Here is a 21,370-nt window from a genome sequence, read left to right as displayed (position 1 = left end):
TTTCATCGTGCGAGCGAGTTCGTATGGTATTTTTGGACTTGTGTGCATGTTGGTTTGGAGCTCGATGAGCTCGGGTGAGTTTCAGATAGGCTACGAAGTGGTTTTTGACTTAGAGAAATAGTTGATGCTTCTTTGCTTCTGGTGTCACCTACAGATCTCGCATTTGCAAGGTCTGGCTCGCAAATGCGAGCCTCGCTTTTGCGAACAATGAGTCGCATTTGCGAGCATGGGTTGGGTTGTGGAGAGTTCGCATTTGCGGACTCTATATCTTCGCAATTGCGAAGGTTTTGGTCGCAATTGTGACCACTGACTGACTTGGTGCTTCTTCGCATTTGCGAAGTATTGTTCGCATTTGCGGACTACCTTGGTTCGCATTTGTGACAAAATGGTCGCATTTGCGATGACAACAAGCTCAGTGGATTTTTCACATTTGCAAAGGGTTAATCGCTTTTGCGATCATCACAATTGCGAACTATGTGTCGCAATTACGATAACTACAGTTGGGTAAAAGAGGGGAAACAGGACTTAGCTCATTTCTTTCAAACTCTCAACCCTAAACACCCGAGAGGCGATTTTTCCAAGAGATTTTCTTCCAAAACACATTGGGAAGTGACTTTAATCTGCTTCTTTTCAATTACCCATTACATTTCATAAGATTTCAACATCAAATCTAGGATTTTTATGATAGAAATTAGGGATTTGGGTAGAATTAGGAATTTATTTAAAATTTGGATTTAGACCTCGAATTGAGGTCAGATTTCGAATTGAATTGCATAACCGGGATCAGAGGTGAATGGGTGATCGGATTTTGGTCCGAACCTCGGGTTTTGACCAAGCGAGCTCGGGGTTGACTTTTGTTGACTTTTTCAATAATGATCTAAATTGAACCTCTTTCATTCGTGGGTAGTTTCTAAGGCTTATTTTGATTCGTTTGGTTAATAAATTGATAGATTTGGTTGGTGTGGAGGCTTATTCGAAAGGCAAGGCCGTGGTTGAACATTGGGTTGATTGTGGAGTGAGGTAAGTGTTGGGTCTAACCTTGATTTGAAAGAATTAGAAACCGTTGAGCTATGTGCTATATGAATTACATGTGTAGCGGCGTCTATGAGAGGTGACGAGTGTATATACGCCGTCAAACTACTTGTTGCTATGCTTTCCTGTATTTCATTAATTACTTTATTCCATGACTTAACCGTTACGTTACTTATTTTCCGTATCTTCATTGCTTAATATTATGTCTTGTTTCCACGCCTTAATTGATACATGCTTATTTGACTTCCATGCCATAATTTCTACTTGCCATTTAGCATTTCTTTTATTAAATTGTCCATCCCCTCCCCGATTCCATACTTATTTACTACTTGTCTCGATTTGTTTCCCTCATATATCTAAATTATCTTATGCCTTGTTGCCTTATAGTTTCGTATTAGTTGTTGCCTTCATTGAAGTAGTTTCACTTATACGTATTGGTAAAAGTAGATACCGCCGAGTTGGTAAAGTTGAGGCATCCGAGTAGTTCGAGTCTCTTTGATTATCATGTTATTCTCCATTGCTCGTACATTTGTTCTCTTGATGTATGATTTATTGTAAATCTTATTTATTGAATTACCATTGTTAATTGACATTGTTTGGGGAGCGGGTTGCACACCGCAACGGAAATTGAAAAAAAATAAATTGAAAAGGTGGAATAAGGATGGACTATGATATTGATAGATGATTATATAGAAGGGTCGGGTTGCACGCCGCAATAGATTTGCTTAAAGTTTATATTATGGGATCGGGTTGCACGCCGCAACATGATGGTGAAAGTTATATTTGTTGTGATTGTTGGTTTGGCCTCGGTTGTTGAGATGAGTTATATGACTGGTTATTCAGGACTCTCTGCTTGTTGATTTAAGTTTCGTTGATATGAGTTACCTGCTTTACTTCTATTCATGTCTTTCAGTTATTATTATTATTATTATTATTATTATTATTATTATTATTATTATTATTATTATTATTATTATTATTATTATTATTATTATTATTATTATTATTATTATTATTATTATTATTATTATTATTATTATTATTATTATTATTATTATTATCATCATTATTATTATCATTATTATCATTATTATTATTATTATTATTATTATTATTATTATTATTATTATTATTATTATTATTATTATTATTATTATTATTATTATTATTATTATTATCATCATCATCATTATTATCATCATTATCATCATTATTATTATCATCATTATGATTATTATTATTATTATCATTATGATTATTATTATCATTATCATCATCATTATTATTATTATTATTATTATTATTATTATTATTATTATTATTATTATTATTATTATTATTATTATTATTATCATTATTATTATTATTATTATTATTATTATTATTATTATTATTATTATTATTATTATTATTATTATTATTATTATTATTATTATTATTATTGCGTACATGTTATTGTAAGTGACCCGCCTTAGCCTCGTCACTACTTCGTCGAGGTTAGGCTCGGCACTTACAGAGTACATGGGGTCGGTTGTACTCATACTACACTCTGCACTTCTTGTGTAGATTTCGGAGTTGGTCCCAGCGGCGTACCGTAGACTTGCTTGGATCCAGCTACCCAGAGGAGACTTGAGGTATAGCTGCACGGTGTCCGCAGCTCTGAAGTCCCCTTCTATTTCCTTTAGCTCTTTATTTGATTCAGACAGTTTTGTTTATTTCAGACCGTTATTTGTAGTATCTTAGACGCTCATGTATTCGTGACACCCGATCCAGGTTTGTATTTGGATTTCGTCACTTATTAGTTTATTTACCTTATTCAGACTATTTAGTGTTTCCTTATTGACATCATAATTGAAACTTGTTAAAATGGTTAATAATTACATCTACCGTTGGCTTGCCTAGCTACTGAAATGTTAGGCGCCATCACGGTTCCGATGGTGGGAATTTCAGGTCGTGACAAAAAGTCAACCCCGGGTCCGCACCTTGGAACCTAAAAAAATTCACAAAATTCGAACACCCATTTCGATATGAGTCCAACCATACCAAAATTATCCAATTCCGACATCAAATCGTCCTTAAAATCATCATTTTACATTTTTGAAAGTTTTAACAAAAAATCCCATTTTCTCCAACTCAAATCACTAATTTAATAATAAAAATAATTATGGAATCATGAAATATAATCAAATTCGGATAAAGAACACTTACCCCAATCCAAATCGCGAAGAACCCCTCCAAAATCGCCCCAAACCTAGCGCTACAACTCAAGATATGATAAAAATGGGCAAACCCTCGAATTATAACCTTTATGCCAGAGATTCTGCTTTTGCGGTCGCAAGGTCGCTTCTGCGACGACCGCTTTTACGGAAAATAATCCGCTTCTGCGGAAATGCGTCACCTCAGCCAAATTTGCTTCTGCGATAGGGAAAGCGCTTCTACGCTTAGAGTTCCGTTTCTGCGGTTGCGCAGATGCGCCCAGACATTCGCTTCTGCGGCTTCCTCATCCAGATTTGCTTCCGCTTTTGGCTCTTTCTCTTCCAAACCTGCGACCATCGCACCTGCGCCCAGTGGTCCACAAGTGCGACCATACCAAATCCTGTCCAAACCAGCTTCACTCAACATGATCCAAACGATCCAAAACTCGTCCGAAACCCACCCTAGGCCCCCGGGCCCCCATCTGAACATAACAACAAGTTCCATAACATAAAGCGGACCTACTCGAGGCCTCCAATCACATCAAAAAATGCCAAATCTATGAATCACACCTCAAATCAAACTTAATGAACTTATAAACTTTCAACTTCTACAACTCGCGCCAAAACATAACAAATCAAACCGTAATGACGTCAAATTTTGCATGCAAGTCCCAAATGATATAACAGAGCTATTCCAACTCTCGAAATTGAAATCCTAACCCGATATCAACAAAGTCAACTCCCGATCAAACCTATCAACCTTCCAAACCTTCAACTTTCCAATCTTCGCCAAAATGCATTAAATCAACCTACAGACCTCCAAATCCAAATCCGGACACACGCCTAAGTCCAAAATTACCATATGAAGCTACTGGAATCACCAAAACACCATTCCTGATTCGTCTTCAGAAAAGTCAAACTCCGGTCAACTCTTTTCATTTAAGCTTCTAAAATAAGAATTATTCTTCTAACTCAATCCGACTCATCCGAAAATCCAACTTGACCATACACGCAAGTCATAATACATGATACGAAGCTGCTCAAGACCTTAAGCCACCGAACAGAATGCTAATTCTCAAAATGACCGATCAATCGTTATATTCTCCCCATCTTAAACAAACGTTCATCCTCGAACGTGCCAAGAACCATTCCGAAATCATCAAATCACTGAATTAACTCACCATACATATAATTGCGGGTGATCCCACATCAACCCAATCCACATAGGCTCGACAACACCATTTCAACTGAAAATTATTCCGTCCACCCACACTAATAAACCTTTGAACCAAATTGTTCACCATCTGATCATTCCCCAAAGTCCCGATTCCCTCCAACCAGCTGCAACAACTCATGCCTACACCCACAAGGTACAACCACATGTCGTAACACATTGCGCATATGCCCATAACAACATCTCTAACCACCATAGCTGCCCATAATCAAATCCAGCACCTATAATTAACCTCATACCAGCTAGAACCATGTTCCAAACTTTCACAACATTGACAATGATGCAAGAAACATGAAGATCCCATGACCATTCACTCAAATCAACAAGTCACATCTAATGCCACCTGGTCACCCACCTCGCAAGCTAAAATTCAATAAGCACAACACGAATATGACGGGATATGAAAAGGGAACACATGAAAGTTCCTTCCGCTACATTTCTTCTTTCTTAAAACCAACGTTGTAGCTTCACTTGGATGAAATCCATCATTCTCAATTTAGGCAGCTACCTTGCTTCTAATAGCACATAATTCATTGACTCAACTATGTTTGTTGTGAGCATGTCATATCTTCGTCGTGGACAACAAGAATGCGCCCACCTTTCCAGTGGTTCTTCCATCAAGTAGTCAAAAGTCTTCTTATCAACTTTTGCTATCTCTAACATGTAGAGATCAAGTCCGTCGCGCTTGTAGATTCTTTCAGCACTTTGAAAATTTTTTATGACCTCACTTTTCACTTTCCTTCGCTTTAGCTTTTGCTCCAAATGATAGATACAAATCTCATGATGGCATTCAGGATATACCTTTACGATGCCATGTGCAATAGATTGGTGCCTATCTGATAAAAAAATTAAATTGTCACGGCTCCCAATTGCATTGTGAAGCTTACTAAAGTACCACTCATATGAGTTGTTACTTTCAGATTCTGCAATCCCAAAGGCAAGTGAGAATATTTGGTTATTTGCATCCTTTGAAACTAAAATCATTAAAACACCACGATATTTTGACTTCAAAAAAGTTGCATTAACAGTAATCACCGGTCTATAATGATTCCAACCAGCTATTGATGATCCATATACATAAAACATATAAAGAAACCTGAAAAAATAAACCAAAATTTAGAACTGCTACAAAAATTCAGGACTGCATGTAAATTTCAGGATAATGAGTCCTTAACATTTAGACTGCACACATGACGTTAAGGACAAGATGTCCTAAAGTTTAACAATAGAAGGTGCAAATACAAGACACTTTATTCTTAACATTTACACTGCACACATGAAGTTAAGGTACAAGATGTCCTAAAGTTTAAAAACAGAAGGTGCTAATTCAGGACATTTTGTCCTTAATATTAACACAACACTCATGAAGTTAAGGACACCATGTCCTTAATATTTTACACTGCACACATGAAGTTAAGGATACCATGTCCTTAACATTTACACTGCACACATGAAGTTAAGGATACCATGTCCTTAACATTTACACTGCACACATGAAGTTAAGGGCACCGTGTCCTTAACATTTACACTGCACATATGCAGTTAAGTACGGGATGTCCTAAAGTTTAAAACAAAAGTGCTAATTCAGGTACACTTTGTCCTTAATAATTAGTTGCAACACTTTACATATACATAGCATATGAAAGGACTAATAAACTCTTTTTGATTGTTTACCTATTGTTGTCGTCTGTCTTTATGTTAGTGTATGTTCCCGGGTTTTTACTTTTCATCATGTACAAGTATTAAGACATCAATTCATAATTCTCTTCAGGAGTCCTCTTATCAAAGCCGAAGCATGTTGAATAGCACGCCACGCCTTGTGATACCCAATGTCTTGTCCATACAATTCTTGCATTTCTACCATGACAAAGGCTGGTGTAACTTCAAACCTTGAGTCTCGAAGATTGTCAATAATGTAACCACTAATCATGTAATGACCCAATCGATCATTTTGAGCTTTAGCATTCCATTCGGTGATTTGAGACTTTGAGTAGCTTCATATTATGTATTATAACTTGTATGTATGATTGGTTTCAATTTTTGAGTGGTTCAGGATTCATTTGGAAGAATGATTCTCGTTTTAGAGGCTTTAAGTTGGAAGAGTTGACCAACATTTAACTTTTGGGTAAACGGACTCAGAATCAGGTTTTAATTATTACCAATAAGTTTGTATGATGATTTTGGACATGCCCACAAAGTATGATTAAATTCCGATGAGTTTTGGATAAGTTTGGGTTGTATGGTGATTATTTTGGTTTCGATGTTGATTTGAGCATTAAGGCTAACATATTGATAAAACAGCCTTTGATTCGTGTTTTGACTAAATCATTATATCCGAATCATAATTTTGGAACCATAGCAACTGAAATCATCAAGTTTCGACATCGTATGAAACATTTATGGTCATTTTACTAAGAATTGCGTTGCCAGATTTTTCAGATTAATTATGATTTTTGCCACTGAATTTGTATTTAAAAATCTGCACTATTTTCAAATATTGAAACCAACATATCTACTTCATTATAAGGTCAAATGGAGTGATTCAAAAGTCTAACTTAACTGGAATTTCACGAAAAATCCATTGGAGCATCAAAAGCGAGTTTCGGGATCGTTTTGCATAAGAAACGATGCAGAACAACTGGGCATTTTTGGCTATTAATGTTGTTGAAGTTTTTCTCATCTTGAAAGTTTGGGATTGGTAGAATTCAAGGATGTTCTTCAAGTTTCTTCCATGGGGTAAGCTCTAAACCACAACCTAACTATTTTCCTTTGATTCATTCCCTTAGTTTAAGCTTTAATCCTTGATTTTAATTGAAAACCCATTTAATTCTTCAAATCAAGACCTAGGGTTATGTCCTATATTTTATAAATTAAAAATGAGTTAGAGATGTTTATTTCTTTATTCCTTTTGGGGTTTTATTCTCCTATTATAGGAGAAAAACATACTCGAATTTGGTGCGTTTTTGAGAAGTATTTCGGGAGATATGGGACCCAACTAGTGTGGGTTGGACTTTGGGTTATGAACACCCAAGAGCGGTATTTTGGTGAATTGGTTGAGCTATCAGACTGCAGTTGAGTCAGTTTTCATTCGTGTGAGCTTGTATTGGTTCGGGCTTCGCTCGGGTAAGCTTGGATTCAGAATCGAAGGCGAGCCCGATGTTGACTTTTGTTGACATTTTGGGGAAAATGTAAAGATCATAGCTTTATTTATTTTAATTGGTTTCTCTTTCATTTTTTGATGTTATTACATTATTTTTTGTTAGATTTGAGCCATGTGGAGGCGAAATTTAGGGGAAAAGCTAAGGATGTTAGGCAGAGGACCTGCAAGAAAAAAATAGTGTAAAGACATGAAACTAAGGATGTATGCTTTTAAAAATGAACATATATTAAGGAGGAAGAAGAGGTTACTAGGGGGCAGACTGTATAAGAAAGGAGGAAGTAGAGGACAACTACAGCAAACTATATAAGAAAGGCGGCAAGAGAGGTGCTAGGGGTCTCGAAGGGTTACTATGGCAGGCACCAAGGCGACTGGTGGTGGAATGATGTGGTCCAAGGTAAAGTGGAAGCAAAGAAAGCAGCGTATCTTAGGTTAGTGAAGAGCACAAATGAGGAAGAAAGGAGAGTGAATAGAGGAAGATATAAGGAAGCCACGAAGAAGGCAAAGTTAGTAGTCACAGAGGCTAAGGATGCAGCGTTTGGTCATCTGTACGAGGAGTTGGGGGACAAAGGAGGGGAGAAGAAGCTATTTCGGTTGGCCAAGGCTAGAGAGAGGAAGGCTCGTGACCTGGATCAAGTGAGGTGCATCAAGGACGAGGAAGGCATAATATTGACGAAAGATACCCAGATTAAGCGGAGATGGCAGGATTACTTTTATCGGCTTATGAAGAAGGGAACAAAGACATTGTGCTAGGGGAATTGGGTCACTCCGGGAGTCACCAAGACTTTAGGTATTGTAGGCATATTAAGGTTGAGGAGGTCGTGGGAGCTATGCACAAGATGAGTAGGGGCCGAGCAACCGGGCCGGGCGAAATTCCAGTGGAATTGTGGAGGTATGTGGGTAGAGTAGGCTTGGAATGGTTGAATGTGCTATTTAATGTTATCTTCAGGATGACGAGGATGCCATATGAATGGAGGTGGAGTATGATGATACCGCTGTTCAAGAACAAAGGTGATATCTAGAATTATAACAACTATAGAGGCATCAAGTTACTAAGTCATACCATGAATGTTTGGGAGAGGGCGGTGGAAGGAAGGGTAAGGAGGGCAGTGTCTATATCCGACAACCAATTCGGATTCATGCCGGGTCGGTCCACTACGGAAGCTGTCCACCTTATCAGGAGGTTGGTGGAACAGTACAAGGATAGGAAAAAAGATTTGCACATAGTGTTTATTGACCTAGAGAAAACGTATGACAAGGTTCCTAGGGAGGTTCTTTGGAGATGCCTGGAGGGGAAAGGTGTGCTAGTAGCTTACATTAGAGTATTAAAGGACATGTATGAGGGAGCTAAGACTCGGGTTAGGACTGTGGGAGGTGACTCGGAGCACTTTCCGGTTGTTATGGGGTTGTACCAAGGGTCTGTGCTCAACCCATTCTTATTTGCCTTGGTGATGGATGCGCTAACACACCATATTCAAGGGGAGGTGCCATGGTGTATGTTGTTCGCTGATGATATAGTACTGATTGATAAGACGCGAAGTGACGTTAATGAGAGGCTGGAGATTTGGAGATAAACCCTTGAGGTTAAAAGTTTCAAGTTGAGTAGGACTAAGACAGAATATCTGGAGTGTAATTTCAGCGATGAGTCGGGAGAAGCGGACATGGATGTGAGGCTTGACTCTCGAGTCATCCCTAAGAGAGGGAGTTTCAAGTACTTTGGATCAATTATTCAGAGGGATAGGGAGATAGATGAGGATGTCATGCACCGTATAAGAGCGGGGTAGATGAAATGGAGGTTAATATCTGGAGTCCTGTGTGACAAGAAAGTGCCACCGAAACTCAAAGGCAAGTTCTATAGAGCGGTGGTTAGACCGGCCATGTTGTATGGGGATGAGTGTTAGGCAGCCAAGAATTCCTATACCCAGAAGATGAAAGTGGCAAAAATAAGGATGTTGAGATGGATGTGCGGGCACACTAGGCTGGATAAGATTAGGAATATAGATATTCGGGAGAAGGTGGGTATGGCTCCCATGGACGACAAGATGCGGGAAACGAGGCTTAGATAGTTCGGGCACGTGCTGAGGAGAAGCATAGATGCCCTGGTTAGGAGGTGTGAGACGTAAGCATTGGTAGGTACGAGGAGAGGTAGAGGATGACCTAAGAAGTATTGGGGTGAGGTGATCAGGCAAGACATGGCATGACTTCAGATCTCTGAGGAGATGGCTCTGGATAAGAAGGGGTAGAGGTCGAGTATTAGGGTTGTAGGTTAGGGTTGTTCCGGGGGCGGGGCTGGCCTGTTGTTGTTTCGTTGTGGGTTGTTAGTGGTTTATGTAGTTTCCTCACTATTTTCTATGGTAGTATTGTTGTTTATAGTTATTGCTTTTACATCTATTTTTCTATTTCTTACGATGCTGTTAATATTTTTTATCTTTTATTGCTGTCACTGACCTACTGTCTATTATTTATTTTTTTTCTTCTCGAGCCGAGGGTCTTTCAGAAATAGCCTCTCTACCCCTCTGGGGGTAGGGGTAAGGTCTGCGTACACTCTACCCTCCCCAGACCCCACTTGTGAGATTATACTGGGTTGTTGTTGTTGTTGTTGTTGTTGTTGTTGTTGTTGTTGTTGTTGTTGTTGTATTTCAACCAAGCAAGACAATTAGGTATATTTCTATCATAATCGCGAATCTGTTCCCCGATACCCGAGTTCAAGAACTTGCTCTATTTAATTCTATATACAATCTAGAATTCCTACTTTTGAGTTCAACTCTAGATTCGTAGATAGTATTTCACTGTTAGCTACTTAGCAAAATAATTAAAAACAAAATTAAATAAACAATTCAATATGATAAAATCAAACTCGTCAATTTCAACTTCAAACGTCAACATTCTTGTAGCACCCATGACCACAGAACAATGGGGTTCTTATCCACTCATGTTCATACAATCATCAAAAATGATATTTTCAAACATAAAATCAATGAATACTAGAAGAATAATGGAAGAATTGATCAAATCCGTGCTCTCGAGTATTTCGTACTTTTGTTTCTCTCTCAAAGTCACGTCTTCCTCCTCAAAATAGGTTTAGGTTGGCTTTTATATGATTTGGGGGCGTCTTGGGGTCGAAATAACCAAGTCCCGATCGAAATAGGACATGTTCGCGTTTTGAGCGTCCAGGGCAGCGTGGGGCGTTGGTCCTGGCGCTCAACTTTTCAACTTTCTGTTTTGTGCGCCACAAGCAGTGCCCCAAGCTGCGTGTGGCCCTCAAATGTGCACTTTTGCCTTTTCTTCCCATTTTCGCTCCAATTCACACACTTTCGTCCCAAATCGCATCCGAATGATTCCTATACATAAAAATACCACAAATTAGCACAAATCATTATATCACACATCCGAAATCTACGAGACATGAGCATAATGCGAGGTAATATACATCAAAATATGCACACATTAAGCCAAATATCAACACCCCATACTTAGACTCTTGCTCGTCCTTGAGCAATGGAACTACATTAACACCCCAAAACGTACCTATCACTATGAAAGAGCAATTCATAATTAATTCAATCAAACACTCTACCTTTTGACTATGGTCGATACCGGCAATTAAGCAAGAACACATGAATTTCACATTCCTCCCGTTTTTAAACTAGCCCAAGTATACACAATGCTATTCAACCAATTCAAGCAACCTCTCCACAACCACCCTACCCCAAGAGATGACTCGTTACCACTAAGCATCCTCAACTCACGCACTCACCCAACAAAAGAAGTGTACAACACCACCAATCCGTCATGAGACCAAGTGCCCTCACCACAAGCAAAAGAGTGAATATAAAATTAGCCTAAACGCTCAAATATGCCATTGAACATAAATTGAGGACATCACACAATTGAACAAAATTCACTCACTCTCACAAAGAATTTATGTGCATCCCGTGGTCGTACCATAAGCTTGCCCGTAGTGTATATCTCTACTAATCTAAGCTAGCCTAATCTGGGATCAATTAGGACTTTAAGGTTGTAATGTAGGCTTAGTGACAGGTATGATATATTTAGGAATAGTGACTAACCCTCCTAAGCACTTTAATACATTACACTCGCAAATCGAGCACATCTTCTTTTCAACCAATTCACTTGTCATACACCATATATAACATATCCCTCTTCTCAATTAAGCACCTATATATTCCCACTAGCCCGAATTCGAAAGATTAGGAGGTATGTGTTTTTCTACTTTATTTGAACTACTATTTTTGTTTCTTGCAATTTTTTCTCTTTCTCCTTTTTTATTTCTTTTCTCCACACACTCCATACATTAAGGTTCATCGGCTAGTGACCTCTTTTTTTTTTCTTTAACAATTTTAATGCACCTTAAGGGCCCTTCCATGGTTCCACTCGAAAGCCACTCCCTAGTCTCTCACCTTAGCGACTAAGTGCCTTAGGAGGTAAAGGTTCAACAAGCTCAAATTAAGAACAAAATAGGGATAGAGAGGAAGTAGAGGACAACTACAACGGACTGTATAAGAAAGGTGGCGAGAGAGGTGCTAGGGGTCTTGAAGGGTTACTATGGCGGGCACCAAGGCGACTGGTGGTCCAAGGTAAAGTGGAAGCAAAGAAAGCAGCGTATCTTAGGTTAGTGAAGAGCACAAATGTGGAAGAGAGGAGAGTGAATAGAGGAAGATATAAGGAAGCCACTAAGAAGGCGAAGTTAGCGGTCATGGAGGCTAAGGATGCAGCGTTTGGTCATCTGTACGAGGAGTTGGGGGACAAAGGAGGGGAGAAGAAGCTATTTCGGCTGGCCAAGGCTAGAGAGAGGAAGTCTCATGACCTGGATCAAGTGAGGTGCATCGAGGACGAGGAAGGTAGTGTATTGACGAAAGATGCCCAGATTAAGAGGAGATGGCAGGATTACTTCTATCGGCTTATGAATAAAGAAGGGGACAGAGACATTTTGCTAGGGGAATTGGGTCACTCCGGGAGTCACCAAGACTTTAGGTATTGTAGGCATATTAAGGTTGAGGAGGTCGTGGGAGCTATGCGCAAGTTGAGTAGGGGCCGAGCAACCGGGCTAGGCAAAATTTCGGTGGAATTGTCGAGGTGTGTGGGTAGAGCAGGCTTTGAATGGTTGACTGCGCTATTTAATGTTATCTTCAGGACGAAGAGGATGCCATATGAATGGAGGTGGAGTACGATGATACCGCTGTTCAAGAACAAAGGTGACATCTAGAATTGTAACAACTATAGGGGCATCAAGTTACTAAGTCATACCATGAATGTTTGGGAGAGGGTGGTGGAAGGAAGGGTGAGAAGGGCAGTGTCTATATCCGACAACTAATTCGGATTCATGTTGGGTCGGTCCACTACGGAAGCTGTCCACCTTATCAGGAGGTTGGTGGAACAGTACCAGGATAGGAAAAAGGATTTGCACATGGTGTTTATTGACCTAGAGAAAGCGTATGACAAGGTTCCTAGGGAGGTTCTTTTGAGATGCCTGGAGGGGAAAGGTGTGCCGGTAGCTTACATTAGGGTATTAAAGGACATGTATGAGGGATATAAGACGCGGGTTAGGACTGTGGGGGGTGACTCGGAGCACTTTCTGGTTGTTGTGGGGTTGCACCAAGGGTCTGCGCTCAGCCCGTTCTTATTTGCCCTAGTGGTGGATGTGCTAACACACCATATTCAAGGGGAGGTGCCATGGTGTATGTTGTTCGCTGATGATATAGTACTGATTGATGAGACACGAAGAGGCGTTAATGAGAGGCTGGATATTTGGAGACAGACCCTTGAGGTTAAAGGTTTCAAGTTGAGTAGGACTAAGACAGAATATCTAGAGTGTAAGTTCAGTGATGAGTCAGGAGAATCGGACATGGATGTGAGGCTTGACTCTCGAGTCATCCCTAAGAGAGGGAGTTTTAAGTACCTTGGATCAATTATTCAGGGGGATGGGGAGATAGACGAGGATGTCACGCACCGTATAGGAGTGGGGTAGATGAAATGGAGGTTAGCATCTGAAGTCCTGTGTGACAAGAAAGTGCCACCGAAACTCAAAGGCAAGTTCTATATAGTGGTGGTTAGACCGGCCATGTTGTATGAGGCTGAGTGTTGGGCAGCCAGTAATTCAAATACCTAAAAGATGATAGTGGCAGAAATAAGGATGTTGGGATGGATGTGCGGGCACACTAGGCTAGATAAGATTAGGAATGTAGATATTCGGGAGAAGGTGGGCGTGGATCCCATGGAAGACAAGATGCGGGAAGCGAGGCTTCGATGGTTCGGGCACGTGCGGAGGAGAAGCATAGATGCCCCGGTTAGGAGGTGTGAGACGTTAGCATTGGCATGTATGAGGAGAGGTAGGGGATGACCTAAGAAGTATTGGGGTGAGGTGATCAGGCAAGACATGGCACGATTTTAGATCTCCGAGGACATGGCTCTGGATAGAAAGGGGTGGAGGTCGAGCATTAGGGTTGTAGGTTAGGGTTGTTCCGGGGGTGGGGCTGGCCTGTTGTTGTTTCGCTGTGGGTTGTTAGTGGTTTATGTATGTCACAACCCAAACCGATGGGATGCGATGGGCACCCGGTACCTTACTCAATCGAGTACCAACATAACGTATCTTTCATATCATTCCATCATAGGTAAATGAACTGGAGTAAAGCGTGATGGAATAAACTTATACATATGACATACTGGCCTATAAGACCAAAACGATCACTCGTACACTGAACATAGGCCGACAATGCCATACAATCTTTCATATATGTGACATCTGTCTACAAGCCTCTAAGAATACATAATTGTCATAAAGGTCAGGACAGAGCCCCACCATACCAGACAATACACATCTAAATTATACTGACCAAACAAGCAACTCCGGAGCAAATGGAGTGCACCAACATCTTTCGCTGAGCTGATCGCCTACTTGGAGGACTCTCGACCTATCTATTGAGACCTGCGAGCATGAAACATAGCGTCCCCAGGCAAAAAGGGACGTCAGTACAAATAATGTACCGAGTATGTAAGGAAGAAAAATCAGTAAATAATAGACATGAGAGAAATATGGAGTAAAAAACTCGACATGTACGTCTGCATAGCTCTGTGAATCATTTCATTTTTATAACACCATGCATATGCGTATAAATGTCATACCATGCATAGGTATCTGTGTTCATAACATCATCAAGCCTCTGAGGGCATCCCATCATATCATTTCGGCCACTGTGGGCAATTTATCAACGTATACCATCTGATCAGGTGGTAGTGCGTATATAACGCCGTAACCTTTTCCCATATCCCATATACATATAATATACACGTATATAACGCCATCTGGTCATGGGTCAATGTATATGTATAAATACATGAAATGCATAAGAAATACGTTAATAAGATTTCTCGGAATATCATAAAAATAATGTGCCTGTCGGATAAACTTTATCAAATACGTATTTTTCTGAGACCCATGAACAGAATATATAATAATAATTCACATGGGAAATCAAGAATATAGACACCCCTAGTATTTCTATGAGTAGAGTCATTTATGGAAGTTGTGTATTTTGCTCGTTTCATTTGTATCATTTGGACCATGCCAAAAGAAAGAAGGGATAGCCTTAACATACCTGAACTAATTCTCTTGACAATCCTTCTAACACACTCCAATTGTGACGAAACATGTAATGGCGAGATCAAAATAGGAAATATTTCGTATGATATTCTTGAGAAAGATTGCACCGTACTCCCTTAGAATCGCAAATCCCACGTTGCTATAATATTAAATGGTCTTCGTATGAAAGGTTTGAAGCAACTACGCTGCTATTATAAACTATTACCCTTGCTGAAGCTTTCTTTCCTAATGTAGTAGATAAGAGTAATTTGTTGTAAATTTGTATGAATCACGTTACCACTGCCAATTTGTAGGAATCTCACATGAATGAATTAGAGATACTCTTTGATAATCTCTTATGAATTCTTTAATGAAGTAAAGATAAAGAGATTCCAAGATAAAGAGATCCGTTACATTTGTAGATGTAGAACACCTCCATTTTGGTGAATTTGATCTCAATTTTGGATGGCTTTTCTTGCTGAAGCAAATCACGTTTTCCATTCCATTTTTGTGAATTAAAGAGAGGTCTTTGAATATAATTCTTCAACAAGAATGAGATAAGGTGCCCATGTCTTTAAAGTTTTGCCACCACCTCCTTAAGCACCTAATTAGATGGCAATTTGCAGCCACAATTCTAGAATCCCTCGTAGAAGTGTTGTCCCCTAATGATTATCTAATTAATTGTTAATCTCCCACTAAAATCAATAATTACTCGATTATCCACATAATTAGGAATTATATCAAATTACTTAAAATACTACTCACTTTTAATACACTTCATACATCTTACTATCATGGTCTGTGGTACCTTGTATGGCACTAGTCCATAAATATCGGGTATTATAGCTCAGACTGTATTTATCCCAAAATGTCAAACTTCGACGAAACTCATTTCCTTCGATTCGCTTACCTTCTCACCTTCGCGAATTTACTTATCACTTGTTTGAAATAGCATAATACTTGTAATCCTAAAATAATCTCATTCCCGAACTTACGTCGATTAACTTACGACAAAATTTTAACGTACGAAAATGCGGGATGTAACATCTCATTTTCGAGCTTTCATCAATTAAATTATGGCGTACTTTCATGTACGAAAACATGGGGTGTAACATCATTCCCCCCTTTGGAATATTTGTCCTCGAATGTTGACTGATGCACTTATCATTCTCATAATTCATAGCTCTTGCGAATACTTTAATACTCTTTTTGCCATTTAGGAAACTGTTCTTTGGATAAATCGAACGGCCAGGGCATTCCCCCCTTTAAGCTTCTATCTCACACCACGACTTGTGGTTGGAATCCTTCCAATCTCGTAACTGTTGCTACCCTCTATCATGCATTCTGTATGACTCTTGATCTTGTAAGTGCGCCTATGCAACTCTTCTCTCCTTTTTCCCCAGCCTTTAGCCAATCTCTAGGACTCACTTTGGGAACATATACAGAACTTGATAAGATGTCCCTCTTGGCATCTATAGGTATACTGAAGTTCTTTACTCGGTACTTTGGCGAACTTACGACTATTGTTATATATTATTTCATAGACCCGGTTATCCATCCGTTATTGATTCACCTCAATATTGAACTACAATCTACCACTGATAACTTGAAACCTCTTGCGTAATAACTAGGGCTCACGTTGCATCGTGGAATATTTGAAGTGATTTTCCTGATCCACCTAGGGGCGATATAATACTATAATTCCATAATCGTATTTCATAGCATCACAATGTGATTTACCTTACGTGGGTATTTTAATCCTGTACAATTTATGAAATTATTACCCAAACGTCATCCTTTATCTATCACAATTACACCCTCATTCTATTACTAGGGCATCATTCCACCTCTGCTAAATGCTATTAGCCTTAGCCTCCTTTGAGTTCATTTAGGCTATACTGAGCTTTGTATAACTTAGAGAAACCATAAGCTCTTCTTGTTTTCATGGGCTTAATCCCGAGGACTTATCCATTCTCGTCACCTTCTCACTCGCCCTTTCTTATTCTTACTCCTGTCTTCCTAAAAGCTTGTCGCGTTATCATACCTTAGCTTGCGACCTACATATCTATTTATATTATTCTCCACCTTCCTTCAACTTGATTGCACCATAGATTTCCTTATGTCATTCTGGAACATCAAGTGAGACATCACATAGTCTCTAACTCTTCTTTACTTTCTTAATCAGGCTTCTCGATACCTAAAAACTATAGGCTTGAAGAAATGCCACAGACGATGCCGCTATCATTCCTGGATACTGAATCCCCACGCTTCAAGACTTTTATCCGAAGTATGAACTGTTCACAACCTTCTGCATTTGAGTATCTCATACGTTGTTCACCTTTGTCACAACCCAAACCGATGGGCCATGACAGGCACCCGGTACCTTACTCAACCGAGTACCAATATAACGTATCTTTTCGTATCATACTATCATAGATAACTGAGTCGGATAGGCTGCCTTGAGATAAGTAGAATACAACATGAAATATCAACTTATACATAAGACATAAGGGCCTATAAGACCTAAATTTCACTGAACATAGGCCGACAAGGCCGTACAATCTTTCACGTACACGACATATGTCTACAAGCCTCTAAGGATACATAAATGTTATAAAGGTCGGGGCAGAGTCCCACCATACCAATCAACACATTTCCTAATCATACTAACCAATAGCAACTCCGGAGCAAATGGAGCACACCAACATCTTCCGTTGAGCTGATAGCCTACTTGGAGGGCTCTCAACCTGTCTACCGGGACCTGCGGGCATGAAACACAGCGTCCCCAGGCAAAAGGGACGTCAGTGCAAATAATGTACAGAGTATGTAAGGAATGAATATCAGTAAATAATAGACATGAGAAACATGGAGTAAAAGACTCTACATGTAAGTCTGAATAACTCTGTGAATCAATAATATTTACAATGCCATGCATATGTGTACAAATGTCATACCATGCAAAGGTATATGCGCACATAACATCATCAAGCCTCTGAGGGCATCCCATCATATCATCTCGGCCACTGTGGGCAAATCATCAACGTATACCAGCTGATAAGATGGTGGTGCGTATATAACGTCGTAACCTTTTTCCATATCCCATATACATATATATATATATATATATATATATATATATATATATATATATATATACATATACATATACGCGTATATAACACCATCTGGTCATGTGTCAATATAAATGTATAAATGAATGCAATGCATAAGAAGTACGTCAATAAAATCTCTCGGAACGTCATAAGACCATTATGCCTTTCAAATAAACTTTATCAAATACTTATTTTTCCGAGACCTATGAATAGAAGATATAATAATAATTCACATGAGGAATCAAGAATATAGACACCCCTAGTATTTCTATGAATAGAGTCATTTATGAAAGTTGCGTATTTGCTCGTTTCGTTTGTGTCGTATAGATTATGCCAACAGAAAGAAGGGGTAGCCTTAACATACATGAGTCGATTTTCTTGACAATCCCTCTAACACACGTCTTTTGTGATAAAACATGTGACGACGGATCGAAGTAGGAAAAATCCGTATGATATTCTTGAGAAATATTGCACCGTACTCCTTTAGAATCGTAAAATCCCGTTGCTATTTTCTAAGAAGCCTCGTAGATGAACATTCAATCTTGGATCACATTCAAAAGAATTATCCTCAAGGTGTTGGCATGAATTTCCAAAATGAATCCTTAACTAAGAGATGCTGAACATTGATAATTCGTTCTTCACACAAAATGAAGTGTGAATGTTATCAGTAGCCTTTCCAAAATAAAAGCAAAATCACGTTGTCATCGCTTGTATAGTTTGCTGAAGCACTTTGATTTGCTATGAATATTGAATATGTCTTTCTTTGAATTTTTGTTTGAGATTCATTCGTTACTTTTTTTGAAGGTTCCATATAAACCCTTTGGTTTGAGATTCATCAGTTAGCAAGCAACTATAAGTATAAGCATATGGGAAAGTCTCTTTATATTGGGGTTGTGGGCCCCACTCTTGTGGATGACTTGGCCAACTATTATTATAAATAGGCCACGTATATGTGCACTTTAAGAGTCATAATTCAAGACCTCTTTGGCTTCCATATTCCATTGTCTCACGTGACTTGCCCCCTAATACTTATCCAAGATAATTTTCACTTAAATACTTATCCACAAATCCAATAATTAATCAATTACCCTCATAATTAAGAATTATCTCAATTTACTTAAAATACTACTCACTTTTAATACACTTTATACACCTTACTATCATGGCCATACGGTACCTTGTATGGTACTAGTCCATAAATATCGGGTATTTTAGCTCGGGCCGTATTTTATCCCAACATGTTAAACTTTGACGAACATTCATTTTCTTTGATTTGCTTACCCTCTCACCTTCACGAATTTACTCGTCACTTGTTTGAAGTAGCACAATACTTATAATCCCAAAATAATCTCATTCTCGAACTTACGTCGATTAGCTTACGATGAAATTTTAACATACGAAAATGTGGGATGTAGTATCTCATTTCCGAGCTTCTATCAATTTACTTATGGCATACTTTCAAGTATGAAAATATGGGGTGTAACATCATTCCCCCCCGGAACATTCGTCCTCGAATGTTGACTGATGCACTTAACATTTTTATAACTTATGTCTTACGGATTCTTTAATATTCTCCTTGCCATTTAGGCAACTGTTCTTTGAATAAATCCAAAGGCCAGGGCATTCCCCCCTTTAGGCCTATTTCTCACACCACGGTCTATGGTCGAAATTCTTCCAATCTCGTAACTCTTGCTACCTTCTGCCATGAAGCCTGTAGGACTTTTTCCTTGCATGTGCTCATATGCGACTCTTTCCTTAAGCTTTTAGACAATCTTTAGGCCTCACTTTTGGAATATATACAGAACTTGATAAGATGTCCCTCTAGGCATCTATAGGTGTATTGAAGTTCTTCGGTCGGTACTTTGTCGAACTTACAAATATTGCCATATCTCATTTCGTACTTTGTAACTTCTATCCATCCATTGTTGATTTACCTTAATGTTGATCTACAATCTACCACTGATATCGTGAAACTTCTTACGTAAAACATTGCCACTAGGGCTTACGTTGCATCGAGAAATATTCGAAGTGATTTTCCTGATCCACTTAGTGGCGATACTGTACTTCAATAACCGTACTTTATAGCATCCCAATGTGACTCACTTACATGGGTATTTTAATCCTGTACAATTCTTGAAATCCCTTCAAATCATCACTCAATCGAAGGTCCAAACATCATCCTTCATTTATCACAACTATACCCTCATTTTACTACCAGGGCAACATTTAATCTCTTTTAAATGCTATTAGTCTTAGACTCCTTTGAGTTCATTCAGGCTATACTGAGCTTTCTATAACTTAGAGAAACCATCAGCTCTCTTGTTTTCATGGGCTTAATCCTAAGGACTTATCCATTCTCATCACCTTCTCACTCGCCCTTTCTTATCCTTACTCTTGTCTTCCTAAAACCTTGTCGCCTTACCATACTTTAGCTTGCGACCTACACATATCTAGTTATACTACTCGCAACTTTCTTTCAACTTGCTTGCACCATAGAGTTCCTTGTGTTATTTTGGAACATCAAGCGAGACATCCATCATCTCAAACTCTTCTTTACTCTCTTAACTAGGCCTCTCGGTACCTAGAAACCATAGGTTGGAAGATATATGCTACTGATGACGCCGCTATCATTCCTGGATACTGAATCCCAGTGCTTCTATCCTTCTATCCAAAGTATGGACTATTCACGATCTTTTGCATTTGAGTATCTCGTACATTGTTCACCTTTACCTAACTTACCTTAAAATCTCGCATCACGTCTTCTATCTCTTTCATGACCTCCCTTCCACATAGGTATAATTCACATCCGCGACTTGAAGCTCTATTATAATACTTGCACCTCTGGTGCATACACACTCCGGTGAAAGCTTCATACTGACTTCTTATGAGGCTAGTACTCTTCTAATTGGCTTTCTCGTAGAGCCGTTATAGAATATGGTTGCTGTACTATCTCTCTTGTGCCTTTGATATTAGAGTAAGTCTGCAATGTTCTTGACCACGATTTCTATAATTTTCTGGGTTTAATAATCAGACTCCTGA

General features: G+C 39.0%; 3 protein-coding genes across 3 annotated transcripts; all 3 read left to right on the top strand.

The window, feature by feature from the left end:
* The first annotated feature begins 7,808 nt into the window (after positions 1–7,808).
* LOC138909863 (uncharacterized) lies at positions 7,809–8,371 on the top strand. Its single transcript, XM_070201079.1, has 2 exons — positions 7,809–7,864; positions 7,978–8,371. The coding sequence occupies exons 1-2, from the start codon at positions 7,809–7,811 to the stop codon at positions 8,369–8,371; spliced, it is 450 nt and encodes a 149-aa protein (XP_070057180.1).
* Positions 8,372–8,757: 386 nt separating this feature from the next.
* LOC138909862 (secreted RxLR effector protein 78-like) lies at positions 8,758–9,192 on the top strand. The gene has a single exon (XM_070201078.1). It carries the CDS (start codon positions 8,758–8,760, stop codon positions 9,190–9,192), a length of 435 nt encoding a protein of 144 aa, XP_070057179.1.
* Positions 9,193–9,279: 87 nt separating this feature from the next.
* Positions 9,280–12,845, top strand: LOC138909861 (uncharacterized). The gene is made up of 3 exons (XM_070201077.1): positions 9,280–9,398; positions 12,101–12,613; positions 12,773–12,845. The coding sequence occupies exons 1-3, from the start codon at positions 9,280–9,282 to the stop codon at positions 12,843–12,845; spliced, it is 705 nt and encodes a 234-aa protein (XP_070057178.1).
* The last annotated feature ends 8,525 nt before the right edge of the window (positions 12,846–21,370 follow it).

This window comes from Nicotiana tomentosiformis, chromosome 4 (genome assembly GCF_000390325.3).
Source record: "Nicotiana tomentosiformis chromosome 4, ASM39032v3, whole genome shotgun sequence".
NCBI lineage: Eukaryota > Viridiplantae > Streptophyta > Magnoliopsida > Solanales > Solanaceae > Nicotiana > Nicotiana tomentosiformis.
Note: the sequence above shows the minus strand (reverse complement) of the source record. Positions and strands in the feature narration are given on the sequence as shown.

Bases quoted from the DNA above. Each gene is read 5' to 3' on its own strand.
- LOC138909863 (XM_070201079.1), top strand. From the start codon at position 7,809: ATGAAACTAAGGATGTATGCTTTTAAAAATGAACATATATTAAGGAGG. The intron at 7,865-7,977 runs GTTACTAGGGGG...TTACTATGGCAG, and splicing joins ATATTAAGGAGGAAGAAGAG to GCACCAAGGCGACTGGTGGT.
- LOC138909862 (XM_070201078.1), top strand. From the start codon at position 8,758: ATGCCGGGTCGGTCCACTACGGAAGCTGTCCACCTTATCAGGAGGTTG.
- LOC138909861 (XM_070201077.1), top strand. From the start codon at position 9,280: ATGGATGTGAGGCTTGACTCTCGAGTCATCCCTAAGAGAGGGAGTTTC. The intron at 9,399-12,100 runs GTAGATGAAATG...AGAACAAAATAG, and splicing joins ATGCACCGTATAAGAGCGGG to GGATAGAGAGGAAGTAGAGG. The intron at 12,614-12,772 runs GTATTGTAGGCA...TGTTATCTTCAG, and splicing joins GGGAGTCACCAAGACTTTAG to GACGAAGAGGATGCCATATG.